Source organism: Aulonocara stuartgranti (assembly GCF_965226115.1).
Source record: "Aulonocara stuartgranti genome assembly, chromosome: 9".
Taxonomy (NCBI): Eukaryota; Metazoa; Chordata; class Actinopteri; order Cichliformes; family Cichlidae; genus Aulonocara; species Aulonocara stuartgranti.
The window spans coordinates 13,227,332-13,242,890 of record NC_138960.1 but is presented as its reverse complement, the minus strand read 5'-3'; the positions used below and the strand labels follow the sequence as shown (position 1 = coordinate 13,242,890).

General features: G+C 40.3%; 1 protein-coding gene across 1 annotated transcript; it reads right to left on the bottom strand.

Moving 5' to 3' along the window:
- Window positions 1–1,385: 1,385 nt before the first annotated feature.
- Window positions 1,386–11,536, bottom strand: LOC309714719 (uncharacterized protein). The gene is made up of 4 exons (XM_082547376.1): window positions 11,301–11,536; window positions 9,487–9,592; window positions 4,637–5,233; window positions 1,386–3,201 (listed from the first exon to the last, which is right to left on the bottom strand). The coding sequence occupies exons 2-4, from the start codon at window positions 9,502–9,504 to the stop codon at window positions 2,623–2,625; spliced, it is 1,194 nt and encodes a 397-aa protein (XP_082403502.1). The 5' UTR covers window positions 9,505–9,592; window positions 11,301–11,536; the 3' UTR covers window positions 1,386–2,622.
- Window positions 11,537–15,559: the final 4,023 nt, after the last annotated feature.

Sequence of the window (15,559 nt, the reverse complement as noted above, 5' to 3'; positions counted from 1 at the left end):
TTTTCCCAGACCAGCATTTAAGGTGTTGTAGATAAATACAAAAGAATAAAATGATATGACCAAGACAAAAACTGCGATATTTTGTATATATAATAATAAACCTGAATTCACTATGTAATTGTGTAACTTTATTAGCAGCCTCCTCCTTAAATGCGCCAACAACATTGAGAGTAACATCCTCCTCTCTGCCCGTTAATGCTCTCTGGTCGCTATGGTAACATGTAAATATTTAAAAATTATTCATAACACACGGGAGAAGTCGCAGGGAAACCGAGTTAATGATTAAAAACTCTGAAAACCATACATTTCATGCCCGAGCCTCAACTCTCGCGACCTGGTACGAAACAAATGACGGACCGCTGGTCTAAGCTCACATCCATCATGGACAACACCTCCCACCTCTGCATGAGACGGTACAAGCACTGAGCAGCTCGTTCAGCAGTACTTTTACACCCACAGTGTAGGAAGGAGCGTTACTGCAGGTCATTCTTACCAGCAGCTGTCAGACTCTAACCAGGGGTGCACATAACTTTTTTAGTGAGCTACTCAGGTGAGTCCCAGGACGGTTTTTAGTACGCATTGAAAACGATCTTTTTCAGATATGCTACAAGTCACTGTTATCACTTGTAGCCAGTTACATTATAATGGCTGGCAGGTGGTCTTCATGCCTCCATGAAGACCACGTGGTATTATGAAACTTACCCAGTTTTACAAAGGGGATCCCATTTTCTTCACACAGCTTCTTCAGTGTAGCATTTTTTTTTTTACAAATAAAACTGCATCAGCTTGACCACACAGCGATTAAACGTCTCACAGTAAGGATCCTTGTGATCAACTGAATTTAAGAAATCTCCCAGTTTGTGTGCTGTGCAGAGAATGTGCACAAGGGAGTCTCCAACTGTAGCAAGTTGCTGGAGTTTTGGCACAACGCCATTGAAGACACCCACGTTGATAGCAGCCTCGTTTGTGCATGCAGCGACCAACTTTGTTGTCCAGTAATCCAAGCCTGTGTCCTCAAGAAGTCTCACAAGTCCATCCCTGTGCGGTGCGGTCAGCACCCAGTTCAATCAGTCCAAGAAAGTCAGGGTTAGACTCTCCTTTGCTGGACACAGACACAATGTAAATGATTTCCTGCTCGACGACCACAGATCCAGACTGCAATTTGGCTCCTAACTCCCCGCTGATGGTGTGATGCTCTGCACGATCTGTGCCCCCTTCACGTGAATGATATGCATGTCTGACATTTACTCTTAGCCGCTACAATAATAATATCCTCAGAATATAAATGTGGACATTTCTTCTCAGCTAGCTTGTGTTATGGTTCAAAAATATTGGAGATGGACACCAGAGGAAAAACCCACAATAACAACACTGGTCCGGTCGGGTTGAGTCAAACGATGATTTAATGATCACACACGTGGGAGATGGACACTGTATGCAGACAGTCTCAGATCTCATCTCAAAAAACACATTTCCATAGTTTTATGAAATCAGGGTATTAGAACGCCCCCTCATGCGTAGTGACAGGTGTAATACAATCAATGTTGACAATTTTATTTAACACAAAGAATAACATTGTCTCCTTCCCGAGGGCAGACGCTAACTGCCCCCGTCTCCTGGACCCGTCTGTACCCTGCTGAGACACAACATGGCAACTACAAGGACTCTTTCATTTATTAAGACCATCAGTGTGTATTGCTCTAAATCAAGTATATAATATTAAATGAATATTGCTTGATCAGCTACTTCTACTTAAAACATATTAAAACATGACTAAGCACAAAATCACCAAGAATGACATCTTATAAGTGCTGTGTAAGCGCGTGCGGCCTTCCAAGCTCAAAGCCTTTGCCCTCCATAGATCAGCCAGACTCGCGCTGGCTGTAGCTTTTAACCTTTAATTACCTTGAGCACAACTCTAGAATGAGCAACAAACTGCAATGTGTATGGAATGATCATGGTTACATCTGCAATGGAAAATCATGTTATTATTCTGGTACCTGTAAGAAAGATCAAATTAAAGTTATCACCATCACTGTAATGCAAAGAATAATATAAGATCAAAAACTTCAATTTATGCTTACTGCAAAGCTGATTATATACTTCTAAGGAACTAATAATGACATATTAAAATATTAAATGATAATGAGAAAAACATCCCCTCCTTATTCTACACTTGTTTATTAGCAATGTCTTGCACCACATTTCAGTACACTCGTTGTTAGATTCAAGCCACGGCACTTTGAGCCAAATTTTCGAAAGGAGTTTTTTCTTCAGCTCTGGCTCTGGTTGGTGTTTCTTAGGTGGTGGCGAAACACCAAAGAAGCTGTAGGAACACGTGTCAGGCACGCAAAGGCGCTTGGTAACATAAGTGTCACTACACATTTGTAATTTTTGTCGCACATGTGCACCTGAGTAGGAGTTAGGTGTATCCCTGTCTATAACACAGTTTAACATGTTTATCTTACTCATCATCTGTTTAATTTTTCTCAGTACACTAGAAGAACATGTTCATTCACAGCTGCCTCATCACATTTTTACATCTGAACTCTGTGGAGCCTGATCTCAAGGGTTTTAAGTCTGACCCTGAAACCAGAAAAGGATCTTTCTGTCTCTTCAGATTCACTGTGATGGGAGTGATTTCAGCCCTGAGTGATCATGCTGATGTTTGCACAGAGCAGATAATGAGGTGAATGTTTGGGCACATTGGTAACAGTGAAACAGTTTATTAGTAACGTGGGATCGTTTGTGTTCGGAGTATGAACTGAGATTCCTGAAGCTCTTGTCACACTGGTCACAGCTGTAGTTTCCTTCCACGTGTGTACGTTCATGATAATTACGACTACCTGAATGTGAGAAGCTTTTGTCACAGTGTCTGCACTTGTATGGTTTCTCTCCTGTGTGGACTCGTTTGTGTCTTTTAAGATCACCTGCAGAGGTGAAGGATGACCCACACTGATCACAGAGGTGCTTTTTAACCCCACTGTGAATCAGTTCATCTCGTTTTAACTCAGTTGGTGTGGTGAAGCTTCTCCCACATTCTTTGCAGTATTTAATTTTTTCTCCAGAGTGTTTACGTTGATGTCTTTTTAGGGTGTATTGGTGACTATACGTTTTTCCACAGAGGTCACAATGAAAGTCTTTCCCATCATCACGGCGATGACAGAGTTGAGAACTGGATCCATCTGTGTCGCTCTGCTTCTAAACAAAGACACAAACACAGTGTAAGTCAGTCCTTCACTATTTTTATCCTGAACGTCGCCTGAAATAAAGAGCATCTCTGCAGACGTCCAATTACATTTTACTGTTTCAGTTAACACACTCAGTTTACTGGGCTGCAATAACTACAATACTACCATCATAATACTACAGTAATACTTATTTCATGTTACAGTAACATCTGAGTTACACTAAAGTACTACTATGCTAATATTTGCAGGGTACCAACGCAGCGTTAAACTACTAATGTAACACTGCAGTAATACTCATTTAATACTGCATTAATAACACTGTAACTGTGCAGTTATAACACTCAGCTGCCTGGGACACAAGAAAAACACTACTACCCCCATGACACTGCAATTATAATATTAAATGCGTATTTTAACACTAATGTCTAAAATTACTAAAGTTATAAATAAGCAATGATACTACTGGTACTACAATACCATTACGTAATGATACAACTTTGTTAACCCAGGGCTTGCAAAATCGCTAGCCCGACGTCCCAGCAATATCTTTCCCGGAACAAACACCAATTGCAAATAACATACTAAGAATAAACCTGAAAATCAGTTTAAAACAGCGTACTATGTTGAAAAGAGTGAACTACCACTGGCAAAATTTAGCAGTCTTTGCAAACTTCAAAAAGCAAATGGCATCGATCTTGGTTCCACTTGCCTCTTACCCGTGACTTCAGTGGAAATTTCAAATTCAGGATCTGACACAGACTGATTCGTGTTCTACACAGTTCTTACAAGTTCATAGAAATTTCTGTTCAATTAGAACCAAGTATTTGAGTTGATGATTGTAATTTTTATACAATGTTGTAAAATGTGCTTCAACAATCGATTAATGTTTTGTTTCCGTTACAATATTATACTTTAATGTATAATATTGTAACGGAAACAAAACAGGAAACAAAACATCAATCAAAAAATTGCTCTCTTTTTTATTTGGGCTACTTAAATTTATTTTGGGCTACCAAAAACTGAAGAGTCTCTGCCCGAAGGGCTACCAGGGATTTTGAAATTTTCCAAGCCCTGTAACCATGAGAGAAGATTACTGAATGTTTTGGTTTTGAGCTTATTTTCATTTGTGTTTTATTTTATTACATGTACTCCTGACAGAGGAATATGCCTCTGTAAACAAAAGGCCATTTATGGTGAAATAATAACAATATCATGATATACCAGGAAACTGCCTGAACATTAAATAACACCATCATATCAATTTTCAGGACTTTTAGTTTTTAATGATCGTGTAAACAAAAATCATAACTGACATGAAAATCTGAATAATCACTCAGAGCTGCTTTTCCATGCAGTAGAATTGCTAACATGCTAACACAGTTTAATGAGCAGAGTTGTTCCAAACAGTCAGGCTAAAATGACAAGATAACAATATAAATACATACCTCACAGTAACTGCACTTGTAGAGTCTCATTCTGGTGTGGATCTGTTGGTGCTGCCTAAGGTAACGTGGCGCTTTAAAAGTCTTCTCACACAGGTCACATTTATAAGGTCTCTCCTCAGAGTGGCTAAACATGTGTTGTCGTAACTGTGTGCCTGTTATAAACTGTTTATCACACTGATCACAGCAGTACACAACATGTCTGGTGTGAATGCGTAGGTGTTTATTTCGGCTCGCTATGTGGCGAAAAGTTTTTCCACAAATGTCACAGCTGTATGCCTTAATTCCAGAGTGGCTAACTAGATGCCTCTGTAAGCTGCTACTTTGAGTAAAAGCTCTTCCACACTGATCACAGCTGTACGCTTTAACTCCACTGTGGATGACTTGGTGTATTTTTAGGGAACGCTCCCTGGAAAAAGACTTTCCGCACAAGCCACAGCTGAATGGTCTCTCTCCAGTGTGGATGACCTGATGCTGTTTTAGTTCATACTTCCAAGTAAAATCCTTCCCACACTCGTCACAGGTGTGTTTTTTCTCTCTCTTTCTTGGTTGAGGTTTGTCGGCCTCCTGAGAGCGCTGACTTCTCGCTCCATGTTGGTCCTGCAGTGACAGAGATACAAACAGAGGCAGTGAGTGAAATGCAGTCGTGGAACAAACTCAACCTTCAAACTCCCTCCATTAACACTAGTTTTAAACCTGAAGGTGGAGTGTGGCACCAAACACCTTAAAGGTCTCTTATCCCCACCTGCTGGTAGTTCTAACACATTACATCCAACCTGCTGTTAAAAATAATTCATGACTGTTCAAACCAATGACTGCATAAAAGATGGACGACGCGACACCGCCTCCTACCATTGTGCAAAAATGAAGCCAAAATATCCCGCTTGTGGAGGCTGCCATCTTGCAAATTTGGAGCCAGAGTCTGTAGTGACTTGAGGTGGAGCGACTGTGTAACACTCCCGCCCACACACCCGCTGGACGTGACCACAAACACGCCCCTCTACACTTTTTACGTAGCACCTGTGGTTCGAGCTTTTTGCTGGTTTACCGCGACTGATGACTCGTTTAATTAAGGTAAATACAACCATGTCACTGTTATAAAAAAAAGACACACAGCTTATCATCTTATAGTTCTAAAATCGCTCTGTTGTTAATTCGTTTGCTAGATTAGCCGCTAGCATACGCACTGTGTTGGAGGCTTGTTGCTAGCTAGTTAGCGATGCTATTCAATTCAATTCAATTCAATTTTATTTATATAGCGCCAAATCACAACAAAAGTCGCCTCAATGCGCTTCATAGATACAGAGAAAAACCCAACAATCATATGACCCCCTATGAGCAAGCACTTTGGCGACAGTGGGAAGGAAAAACTCCCTTTTAACAGGAAGAAACCTCCGGCAGAACCAGGCTCAGGGAGGGGCGGCCATCTGCTGCGACCGGTTGGGGTGAGAGAAGGAAGACAGGATAAAGACATGCTGTGGAAGAGAGACAGAGATTAATAACAGATATGATTCAATGCAGAGAGGTCTATTAATACATAGTGAGTGAGAAAGGTGACTGGAAAGGAAAAACTCAATGCATCATGGGAATCCCCCGGCAGCCTATGTCTATTGCAGCATAACTAAGGGAGGATTCAGGGTCACCTGGTCCAGCCCTAACTATATGCTTTAGCAAAAAGGAAAGTTTGAAGCCTAATCTTAAAAGTAGAGATAGTGTCTGTCTCCCGAATCCAAACTGGAAGCTGGTTCCACAGAAGAGGGGCCTGAAAACTGAAGGCTCTCCCTCCCATTCTACTTTTAAATACTCTAGGAACAACAAGTAGGCCTGCAGACCGCTCTAATAGGGTGATATGGTACTACAAGGTCATTGAGATAAGATGGGGCCTGATTATTTAAGACCTTGTATGTGAGAAGCAGGATTTTGAATTCAATTCTGGATTTAACAGGAAGCCAATAAAGGGAAGCCAAAACAGGAGAAATATGCTCTGTCTTTCTAGTCCCTGTCAGGACTCTTGCTGCAGCATTTTGGATTAGCTGAAGGCTTTTCAGTGAGTTTTTTGGACATCCTGATAATAATGAATTGCAGTCGTCCAGCCTGGAAGTAATAAATGCATGAACTAGTTTTTCAGCGTCACTCTGAGACAGGATATTTCTAATTTTAGAGATGTTGCGCAAATGGAAGAAAGCAGTCTTACATATTTGTTTAATATGTCACGTATGTGAGAATGCTGTTTGTAGATTACAGCTCAGCATTCAATACCATCGTTCCCTCGAAGCTGGACAGGAAACTACAGGATCTAGGACTGAGCAGCTCCCTCTGCAGCTGGATCCTTAGCTTCCTGTCTGACAGACGCCAGGTGGTCAGACTGGGCAGCATCACCTCATCCCCCATCACACTGAACACTGGTGCTCCACAGGGGTGTGTACTGAGCCCTCTCCTGTACTCACTCTACACCTACGACTGCACAGCCACTAACAGCTCCAACATCATTGTGAAGTTTGCGGACGACACTACAGTGGTGGGTCTTATCACCAACGGTGATGAGACGGCTTACAGGGAGGAGGTCAGCGCCCTGACCCACTGGTGTCAAGACAACCATCTCACCCTCAACGTCGCAAAGACAAAGGAGTTGATAGTGGACTTCCGGAGGTGCAGAGAAGTACACACCCCCATCACCATCAACGGCGCTGCTGTGGAGAGAGTGAGCAGCTTCCGGTTCCTTGGCGTACACCTGGCTGAGGATCTTACGTGGTCAGTACACACAAACAAAACAGTGAAGAAGGCGCAGCAGCGCCTCTTCTTTCTCAGGAGACTGAAAAGATTCGGCATGAGCCCCCGCATCCTCAGGACCTTCTATCGCTGTGCCATTGAGAACATCCTCACTGGATGCATCACCACCTGGTATGGCAACAGCACCGCCTACAACTGCAAAGCTCTCCAGCGAGTAGTGCGGTGCTCTGAACGGATAATTGGAGGTGAGCTTCCCTCCCTCCAAGACATCTACAGGAAGCGGTGCCTGAGGAAAGCGGGGAGGATCATCAAGGACTCCAGTCACCCCAGCCATAAACTGTTCAGACTGCTTCCATCAGGAAGGAGGTTCTGCAGCATCCGGTCCCGTACCAGCAGACTGAGAGACAGCTTTTTCCATCAGGCCATCAGACTGCTGAACACGTCATAGACACCTCAGCTTCACTACTGGAACTTCAACATTATGCACTCCACACTGTATATAAATGCCACTTGTTTTGCACATATTCAACTCTGTATATTTTATATATTTTATTATTATTATTATTATTATTATTTTATTTTATTTTTTTACTATTTAATTTGTAAAAATGTGTATACACACACACACACACACACACACACACACACACACACACGTAGGAAAATATTTAGTATACACATCCAGAAATGCATACACTATTATATATTGTACATATATTTATTAGTTTCAGGTTGGCCATTCTTGTATTTTGCTCGTTTGTGTTGTTGTGTTTGCACATCTCTGTTGCTTGTGGGGCTCGCACACAAGAATTTCACTCGCATGTGCTGTGCCAGTGTGCCTGCACATGTGATGTGACAATAAAAAGTGATTTGATTTGATTTGAATATGTGCGTTGAAGGACATGTCCTGGTCAGTCTATTAGATAGATATGATACAAACCACTGCAGTGCAGTACCTGTAATACCTACAGCATGTTCTAATCGCTCTAATAGGATATTATGGTCGACAGTATCGAACGCTGCACTAAGGTCTAGCAGGACAAGCACAGAGATGCTACACAGAGATGCTACACACCTGTTACTCTAATAGTCTGTGTTTTTGAAGGATTCAGCACTCCTTGTGTTTTTTTTATCCATTTTTAGACAGCGATGAGATCATCTGCACACCCCACAGAGGCCCAGAGTTACTGTTAATATCAAAAATATAATGTTGTCCTTTGAGATTTTAACATAAGACTGTGAGTGTAATGGATCTAAAACGGTTTAAATCTCTAGTCTACAGCCTGGTAACATGGAAACTTTAAAAACAGCAGCAGAACGTTTCAGTAGTGTAGTCTAATGTGTTCTTTTCATTTAATAATAAAGTCCATATTATGTATAACAGCTACATTCACCCTGGACAGAAACTAGTGAGGGAAACCATTAGGACTAAGCTGGGTTTCCTGGGTCCAGAGGTTTGGAGAAACTTTTTCCCTTTTTTTCATCACAGCTGTCCTGTGCCAGAAGTTCTGTTGACCCACTGAAAGAGGCATCATTTAAGAAACACCAGGAACACTGAAGCTCATCGCACTGATCAAGCAGGACTCATGATCTTCACCAGCAGCTCCCTCACAGGGAAATCTTCAGAGCTCCTCCGTAGGCCCGTCCCAGAAGATGGATAAACCCAGCATTTCATGAACACTGTGATGGAGACCTTTGGTTTGTGTAATGTTATAAATATTCGGATACTCCCCAGAAGCTCCGGACTTTTACATAAAGATATTATATTCAGTCCTGTAGAAAGTTATGACTGGTGCACAGTGACTGTGGTGCTCATGTCAGAGTTAGATAAGACTCAATGTTAATTCAGTTGTACATTGTTGTACATTTGTACACAGTGCATAATAAACTGGAAATGTAAAGCTTACATGTAAGTCCTCATGTGTGGAAATCAGATATTGGGTCTGTACATGTGACATTATGTTTTTTCATAAACTGAAAGATGCTGCAAAATAATATGAGGCAGAATATTTAGTGAAGTGATTGTATATATAATAATATACAACACAGTCATATAACAGGTTGGGAGGATGAGAGTTTTAGACGTGACTGATTATTTGGTGAAACTGTGATATTTTCCTCACCTTCTGTGTTGAGCTCATTGTTTCCTCTGTAGTGACTCAGCTGAGTCCAGATGGCTGAAAATGTTCCACTGCTGCTCCGTCAGACTCTTCTCCTCCTGCTGATCAGCTGGGACACAAAACAGATCTTTGTTAGGCTCCACACTGCACTGAAGAGTCAAAGTGTCTCATATGTTCATCTGACAACACAAAGTACAAATTTCACTCTGATTGCTTGTAGAAATCTTGTGAGACGTGTTGTGCTGCAAAGTGAGGAAACTCTCTCACTCACTTATACTTCAGGAGGAACTTTGTGACATTGGCTCTAATATTCTAAGCAGCCCTTTACTATGACAGGGCCAGAAAGTCCTATTTGAAGGTTTGGGAGAAGGACCATGTTAAAGGTGGATTGGGGTTTATACACTTTGTTATGATACAGGTAAGGCTGTAAGAGCCTGAGAAGGTGTCCTGAATGAACCTCTAAAACCAGTTTTCAGCTAACGACTCTGCTTCACTCTGGAAAACAGCAACTACAAGTTTAAAGACTCCATCAACAATTCACACCCAGCAACAGCCTGAACAGCTCCTCCTGTGGTTTCCACAAACAGGGACAGACCTGTTACTCCCCCACCCCACACTTTCAACTCCTTCAGCCCCCCAGTTCCACCCCCCACCCCGACCATTCATAATAACAGAGGCCCACACCTGATCACCACTTCACAAGTCTCTCCAGCCCCCATGGTGCCGCTCTCCAAACTCCACCATTCCCCAAACTTTGATTCTGTTCATCTGGACGTAGCTTTTTGTGGGAGAAACGTTTCGTCACTCATCCAAGTGACTTCTTCAGTTTCAGCTGACTGCAGCTTTCCCCAATCTTCAACAGTGCATTTGCATAATGACTGAAACTAGAACCACTGAAGGAACAATGGGCTGGGAGGTCAGTTATTGAGCATTAATATGCAAATCCTCGTGATCATTGATCAACAACGTCTGATCGCTTGCAGCGACTCCCCAACTCTTTGTGAATGGTACTCATGGCCATTGATCAGCAGTCTTTGATTAATGAGCTTTGATCAGTGGTTTCAGTGCTTTCCTTCCTGCTTTGACTGCAGCTGTGTTTGACACAGGAAGACATTTTTACATTCTTCACGATTATACTTTATTCTTTTTGGGGGAAGTGCAGCTTTAAACCTTCACATGATTCAAGTCAACCCAACAAATCAATCTGAACAATCACAGGTGGGAAAAACTTCTGTAGATAAAATAAAACCCACATTCAATCCACAACGTGATTAAAAACATGATTTCTCCAAATCACCAAGAGCTGCACATTAACCACCACAATATATTTTTATTCTCTGTGCTTTCAAATATGAACACTGTTTACTTTCATCTCTGTTTCATTAGGTTTTGTTAACATCTTCCTGTGCATCACTTTACAGCAGCCACACTCATTAAAATGAGACTTTGTAGGAGTTCACTTCCTCTCATGTGTTCATCCACAGCAGCTGGACAATAAAGTTTATTGTGACCCTGATACTGCAGCAGATCGCTCTCATCCATTTCCTGTTATCACTTCAAATAGAAATGAGGCTGTAGAGGTTTGGTGCAGGCAGAAAAACAGCTGCAGGGACAATGAAAAGACTTTTCTGCTCCAACTTCTCCCAGCATGCTGAGCTAATGATTAGTTGGTGTTTTTCTCCAAACACTCTCTCGCTCTTCCCTCAACGTGTTCACAATAAACTGTGAACAGACACCGAGGAGAGCAGCAGAAGACCTCATTCAGGAGCTAAACTCAACATGAACTGAACTCACAGTAAAGTTAGCTCGGTGCTTACCTTTAGATGAGCCCACAAACCGAGAGAAACTCCGCGATGAAGCTGCAACTCTTTCCAAACACAGGAAACAGATCAGGGAGCAGAGACCCACGTGGTTCACGCTGATCTCAGCTACGATCCAGGAGACAAGGGTGGGCAGATCGATGCAGATATCGATCCAAACGTTGGTACTACTTTATTCTCTTTGAATGGAAAAGCAGCTCTCTGTGCAAACACCTCCTCTTGTGGAGCATTCTTACTTTGTTCCGCCCCTTCTTCTTCTTCTTCTTCTTAGAAATTGTATTTGTGGTTGTCAAACAACAAAATGGTGAATTACCGCCACCAGCTGGTGTGGAGTGTGGAGTGTGAACTGGAACGTCGACCAGCAACAATTTACTCTCTTTTAAAAACTGGAATAAGGCCTGATAACTTTCACTTCTTGAGTCCTTTTGCAGTAAATCAATAAGATTCAGTTTCATTTTTATGTTACTGATGTTTTGAATCAGTTACCTTCTCACCGTGTAATATAACATGTCCTACAGTTTTCTCTTTTTTGAATGATTTGAATGGAGGTTATAATCCACCATCACTGAACTAAAATGAAACTCTTAATAGGAGGTAATTTTTTCTTAACGGTTATTGTCATGGTCCTGGGTCCTTAGACCCAGAGTTTTGTGTTTAATATTGGTATCATCTTGTGTTTTGGGTTAATTCTTGTTTTCTTGTTCTTGGGGTTTTTGTGTTTAGTGTTTTCTATACCTACCCATGTCCTCCCCCAGTTTGTGTTTTTGAATTTTTATACATATATACATATATATATATATATATATATATATATACATATACATATACATATATATATATATACATATACATATATATATATATATATATATATATATATATATATATATATATATATATATGTATATGTATATGTATATATATATATATATATATATATACATATACATATATATATATATATATATATATATATATATACATATACATATATATATATATATATATATATATATATATATACATATACATATATATATATATATATATATATATATATATATATATATATATATATATATATAAACAGACCTGACCCTGGCTTCCAAAACCCATGACTTTGTGCCTGTGACTTTTGCGACTTTCTGAGTTCTGTATATAGTGTGTACATTAGTTTTCATTGTAAATAGCACTGGAACAGAAGGGGTGAGCTGCCTTATTGTTTTCCCTTGCACTGTTTTCTCCTGTGGTCTCTATGGTCAACTGACTTAGTGAATCAAATGCCTCAAAAGACCCGATTCACTTTGGTGAGTGACTCATTAAAACTCGATTCAGTAAAAAGAATCAAATTTACCATCACTATTGCTCACTTGCTTTGCTCGACTGAGCGGACTTCCTGTTCAATAAAGGCGTTTCTAAAGTGCATTACTTGGAGCAACCACAGAGGATGTTGTAAACACATAACAAATAACAACTGACTGAGAATGATATTTTAGTGATACACTTTACAACTTTTAGTGATAACAGAACATTTTCAATAATTAATTAATTACATGTGTCATAAATATTTATGTAATTAATTATTGCCACATTTAATTAATTATTTAAGGGTGTATTTAATTAATTCGTTATGGCAGTCCTGGCGTTCCATAAGATTCAAGAATTACAGGATTTCTGTAAAATAAATCATGTTTACATGAAATAAACAGAAAGGAGTTGTGACAACAAAATCTCAGCAAACTATCTACTGGAGTGGTTGGTCACTGAAAGTGATCCACTTACATTTTGTTAATTTGGTGGAGGTTTGTTTGTTTTGTTCCTGTGAAGAAACGTGTGGTGGACAAGGCCACTGTTTGCTGATATTTCTTAAGGGGTGTCGCCAACTTGTAAACAGGTAACTGAACAACACATATGAAGCCATGTGGGAGGAATATTCCTGCTGCGGTCAGTTGTTCAGTGTAGGGGATGTCCTGTTTTCATTTATAGATTGCCAAGCTGCTGCTTTGCCTGGATGGATTTCTGGCTGCAGGGCCGAGGTCCGATACACACGTGTTTATTTTTATTTGTTATAGGCTGGTTTAAGTCAACAGTGAAGAGCTGAAGATTTTTGTGACGGCTGCGGCTGCCAATGTTGTTTTGTTTATATGTTTTATTCCACTGTATAAGGAGGCAGCAACGCATGTATTGATTGTATTTTAGAGTGATTTACTTTTTACATTGTTGCAGACATTCAAGGCGCTGCGCAGAAACAAAAAATTTTCTTGCAGTTTTTGCATTCAACGCAGCGAGTTTTAGTGGAGACGACACTAAAGATTTTCCGTTTTATTTTGTGTTTCCCAGTTGGGGTAAAGTGTGTATTGGAGTCCCCCCCCCCCCAACGTGTAATAAATGTTGATTAGTTTTTAACAGGTTCCCTGTCGCGCCGATCCTGTCTCCCACTTACAATCAGAGATAGGCAGTAACGCGTAATCTGATTACTTTTTTCAAGTAACGAGTACAGTAAGGGATTACTATTGCAAAAATGGTAATTAGATTACTGTTACTTTAACGTAGGAACGCTGCGTTACTGCGTTACTAAAGCCGTGATTTTTTGCGAGAATGTCTCATGACAGTGACGTAAGCAAGTGCGACGTTCGTGACAACAGCGACGTTCGTGACAACAGCTGTGTGGAGATCAACAATGGATCATATATCATCGAGTGCGGGAGAGAGTATGAGCGTGCAGCGTTTAAAGCGTGGAAGTACTGACCTTACTTTGAGTTTGATTCCATAAAAAGTGACAAAAACATTTGTGTCCGTTGTGCATGGGAAGAAAACTTCTTTTTACAGCGGAAAACCCTCCCCTGAACTTCCAAGCAAGCACCGAGTGTGCTACCACGTTATTGGAAATTCACAGATTCTTTCACTGACCACTGCGGCACACCTGCACCAGGGTAAACCTCCGCCTACCTCACTCCTGCTTTACAGGTGAAAATAGAGCAACAGGACCGCTGAGTCTTTGACTTTATTTATTTTCTGCTTTCGTTTTACTTGCATCTATTTGAAAGAGTGAGTGTAAACACAAAAAATATTTTATTTTATGTGCTGGAATGTGCAGAAAATAGGTTTAAATGTTAAACTAATTTCTTCCAGTCAGAGAATGTTGCATATAATTAAATTTTTGCTTGATGCATAAAGTTAAAAGATTAAAACTAATAAAACAAGTTTAAAAAATAAACGTTTCCATTTCATTACATTTTGTATGATGGATTATGCAGAAAAAGTAGATTTAGGCTGAAAGATCTATCGCTTTATCACCTCTTCAGATTGTAAATTGTGGTTTTTAAAAGTAACTAAATAATTAATAGCTTTTGAATATAAGTAATCAGTAAAGTAACGGGATTACTTTTTGGGGGAAGTAATCAGTAATTAGTTACTGATTACTTTTTTCAAGTAACTTGACCAACACTGCTTACAATCATACAGTTTTAACCGTATTTCACGGCGGGGAGCACCGGTGTGTTTGTTAGAGCAGACCCAAAAGCAGACACTGGACGAAGGAGCTGGTTTGCAAACCAGCAGGAAAACATGAAAAGATGCAGGCATGACACGAACTTGACATTAACCAGGCAGACCAGAAACATGACAGATTAGACACAATCAACAACATGGTGAACTTTAATACAGGGGAAGATGACACAAAGGAGACCTACTAAACAATGACCAGTAACTACAGCTAAGGAACCTAGGATCTAATGCCAAAAGGACAAACTATAAACAAAAGAAAACAGAGCGCTGTGTCAACGGATCCAGGACTTAATAAAATAAAGTTTTTAAATTGTTTTAGGTGCTACTGTTACGTGTTTGATTCTATTTTGATTTAACATGGAACCCTTGTTAACTGAATGTGCCTACGGCTCCACCCTATTTCAATAGGTACCTCCCACAGGTCGCACTTATTCCGCCAACGATGTGGAGATCGAGCTGTTTTAGATTCAGCAAAATCAAGGCACTCAAAAAGATCCTCTGGAAAAGATTAAAATTCTTGGAACAGAGTTTAATACACAGAATTATATCAACAGGAAGAAAATACAGTTTTTCTTGCCTTCTGGCAGCTGAGGCGAGAAAAAAACAATCCCAGGTTGCAAAAACTTCATTAATATAATTGTAGATAATATTTGACCTAAATATGCGGGTCTTGTGATTTTAAACATGTAGGTTAGATGCTTATCACAGTGATTCCATTATGTAACCACTCCAGTGTATGTATAGTGTAT

Coding starts and splice junctions, on each gene's coding strand:
- LOC309714719 (XM_082547376.1), bottom strand. Junction 3,202..4,636: donor ACAAGTGCAGTTACTGTGAG/GTATGTATTTAT, acceptor GTCTTTGTTTAG/AAGCAGAGCGACACAGATGG.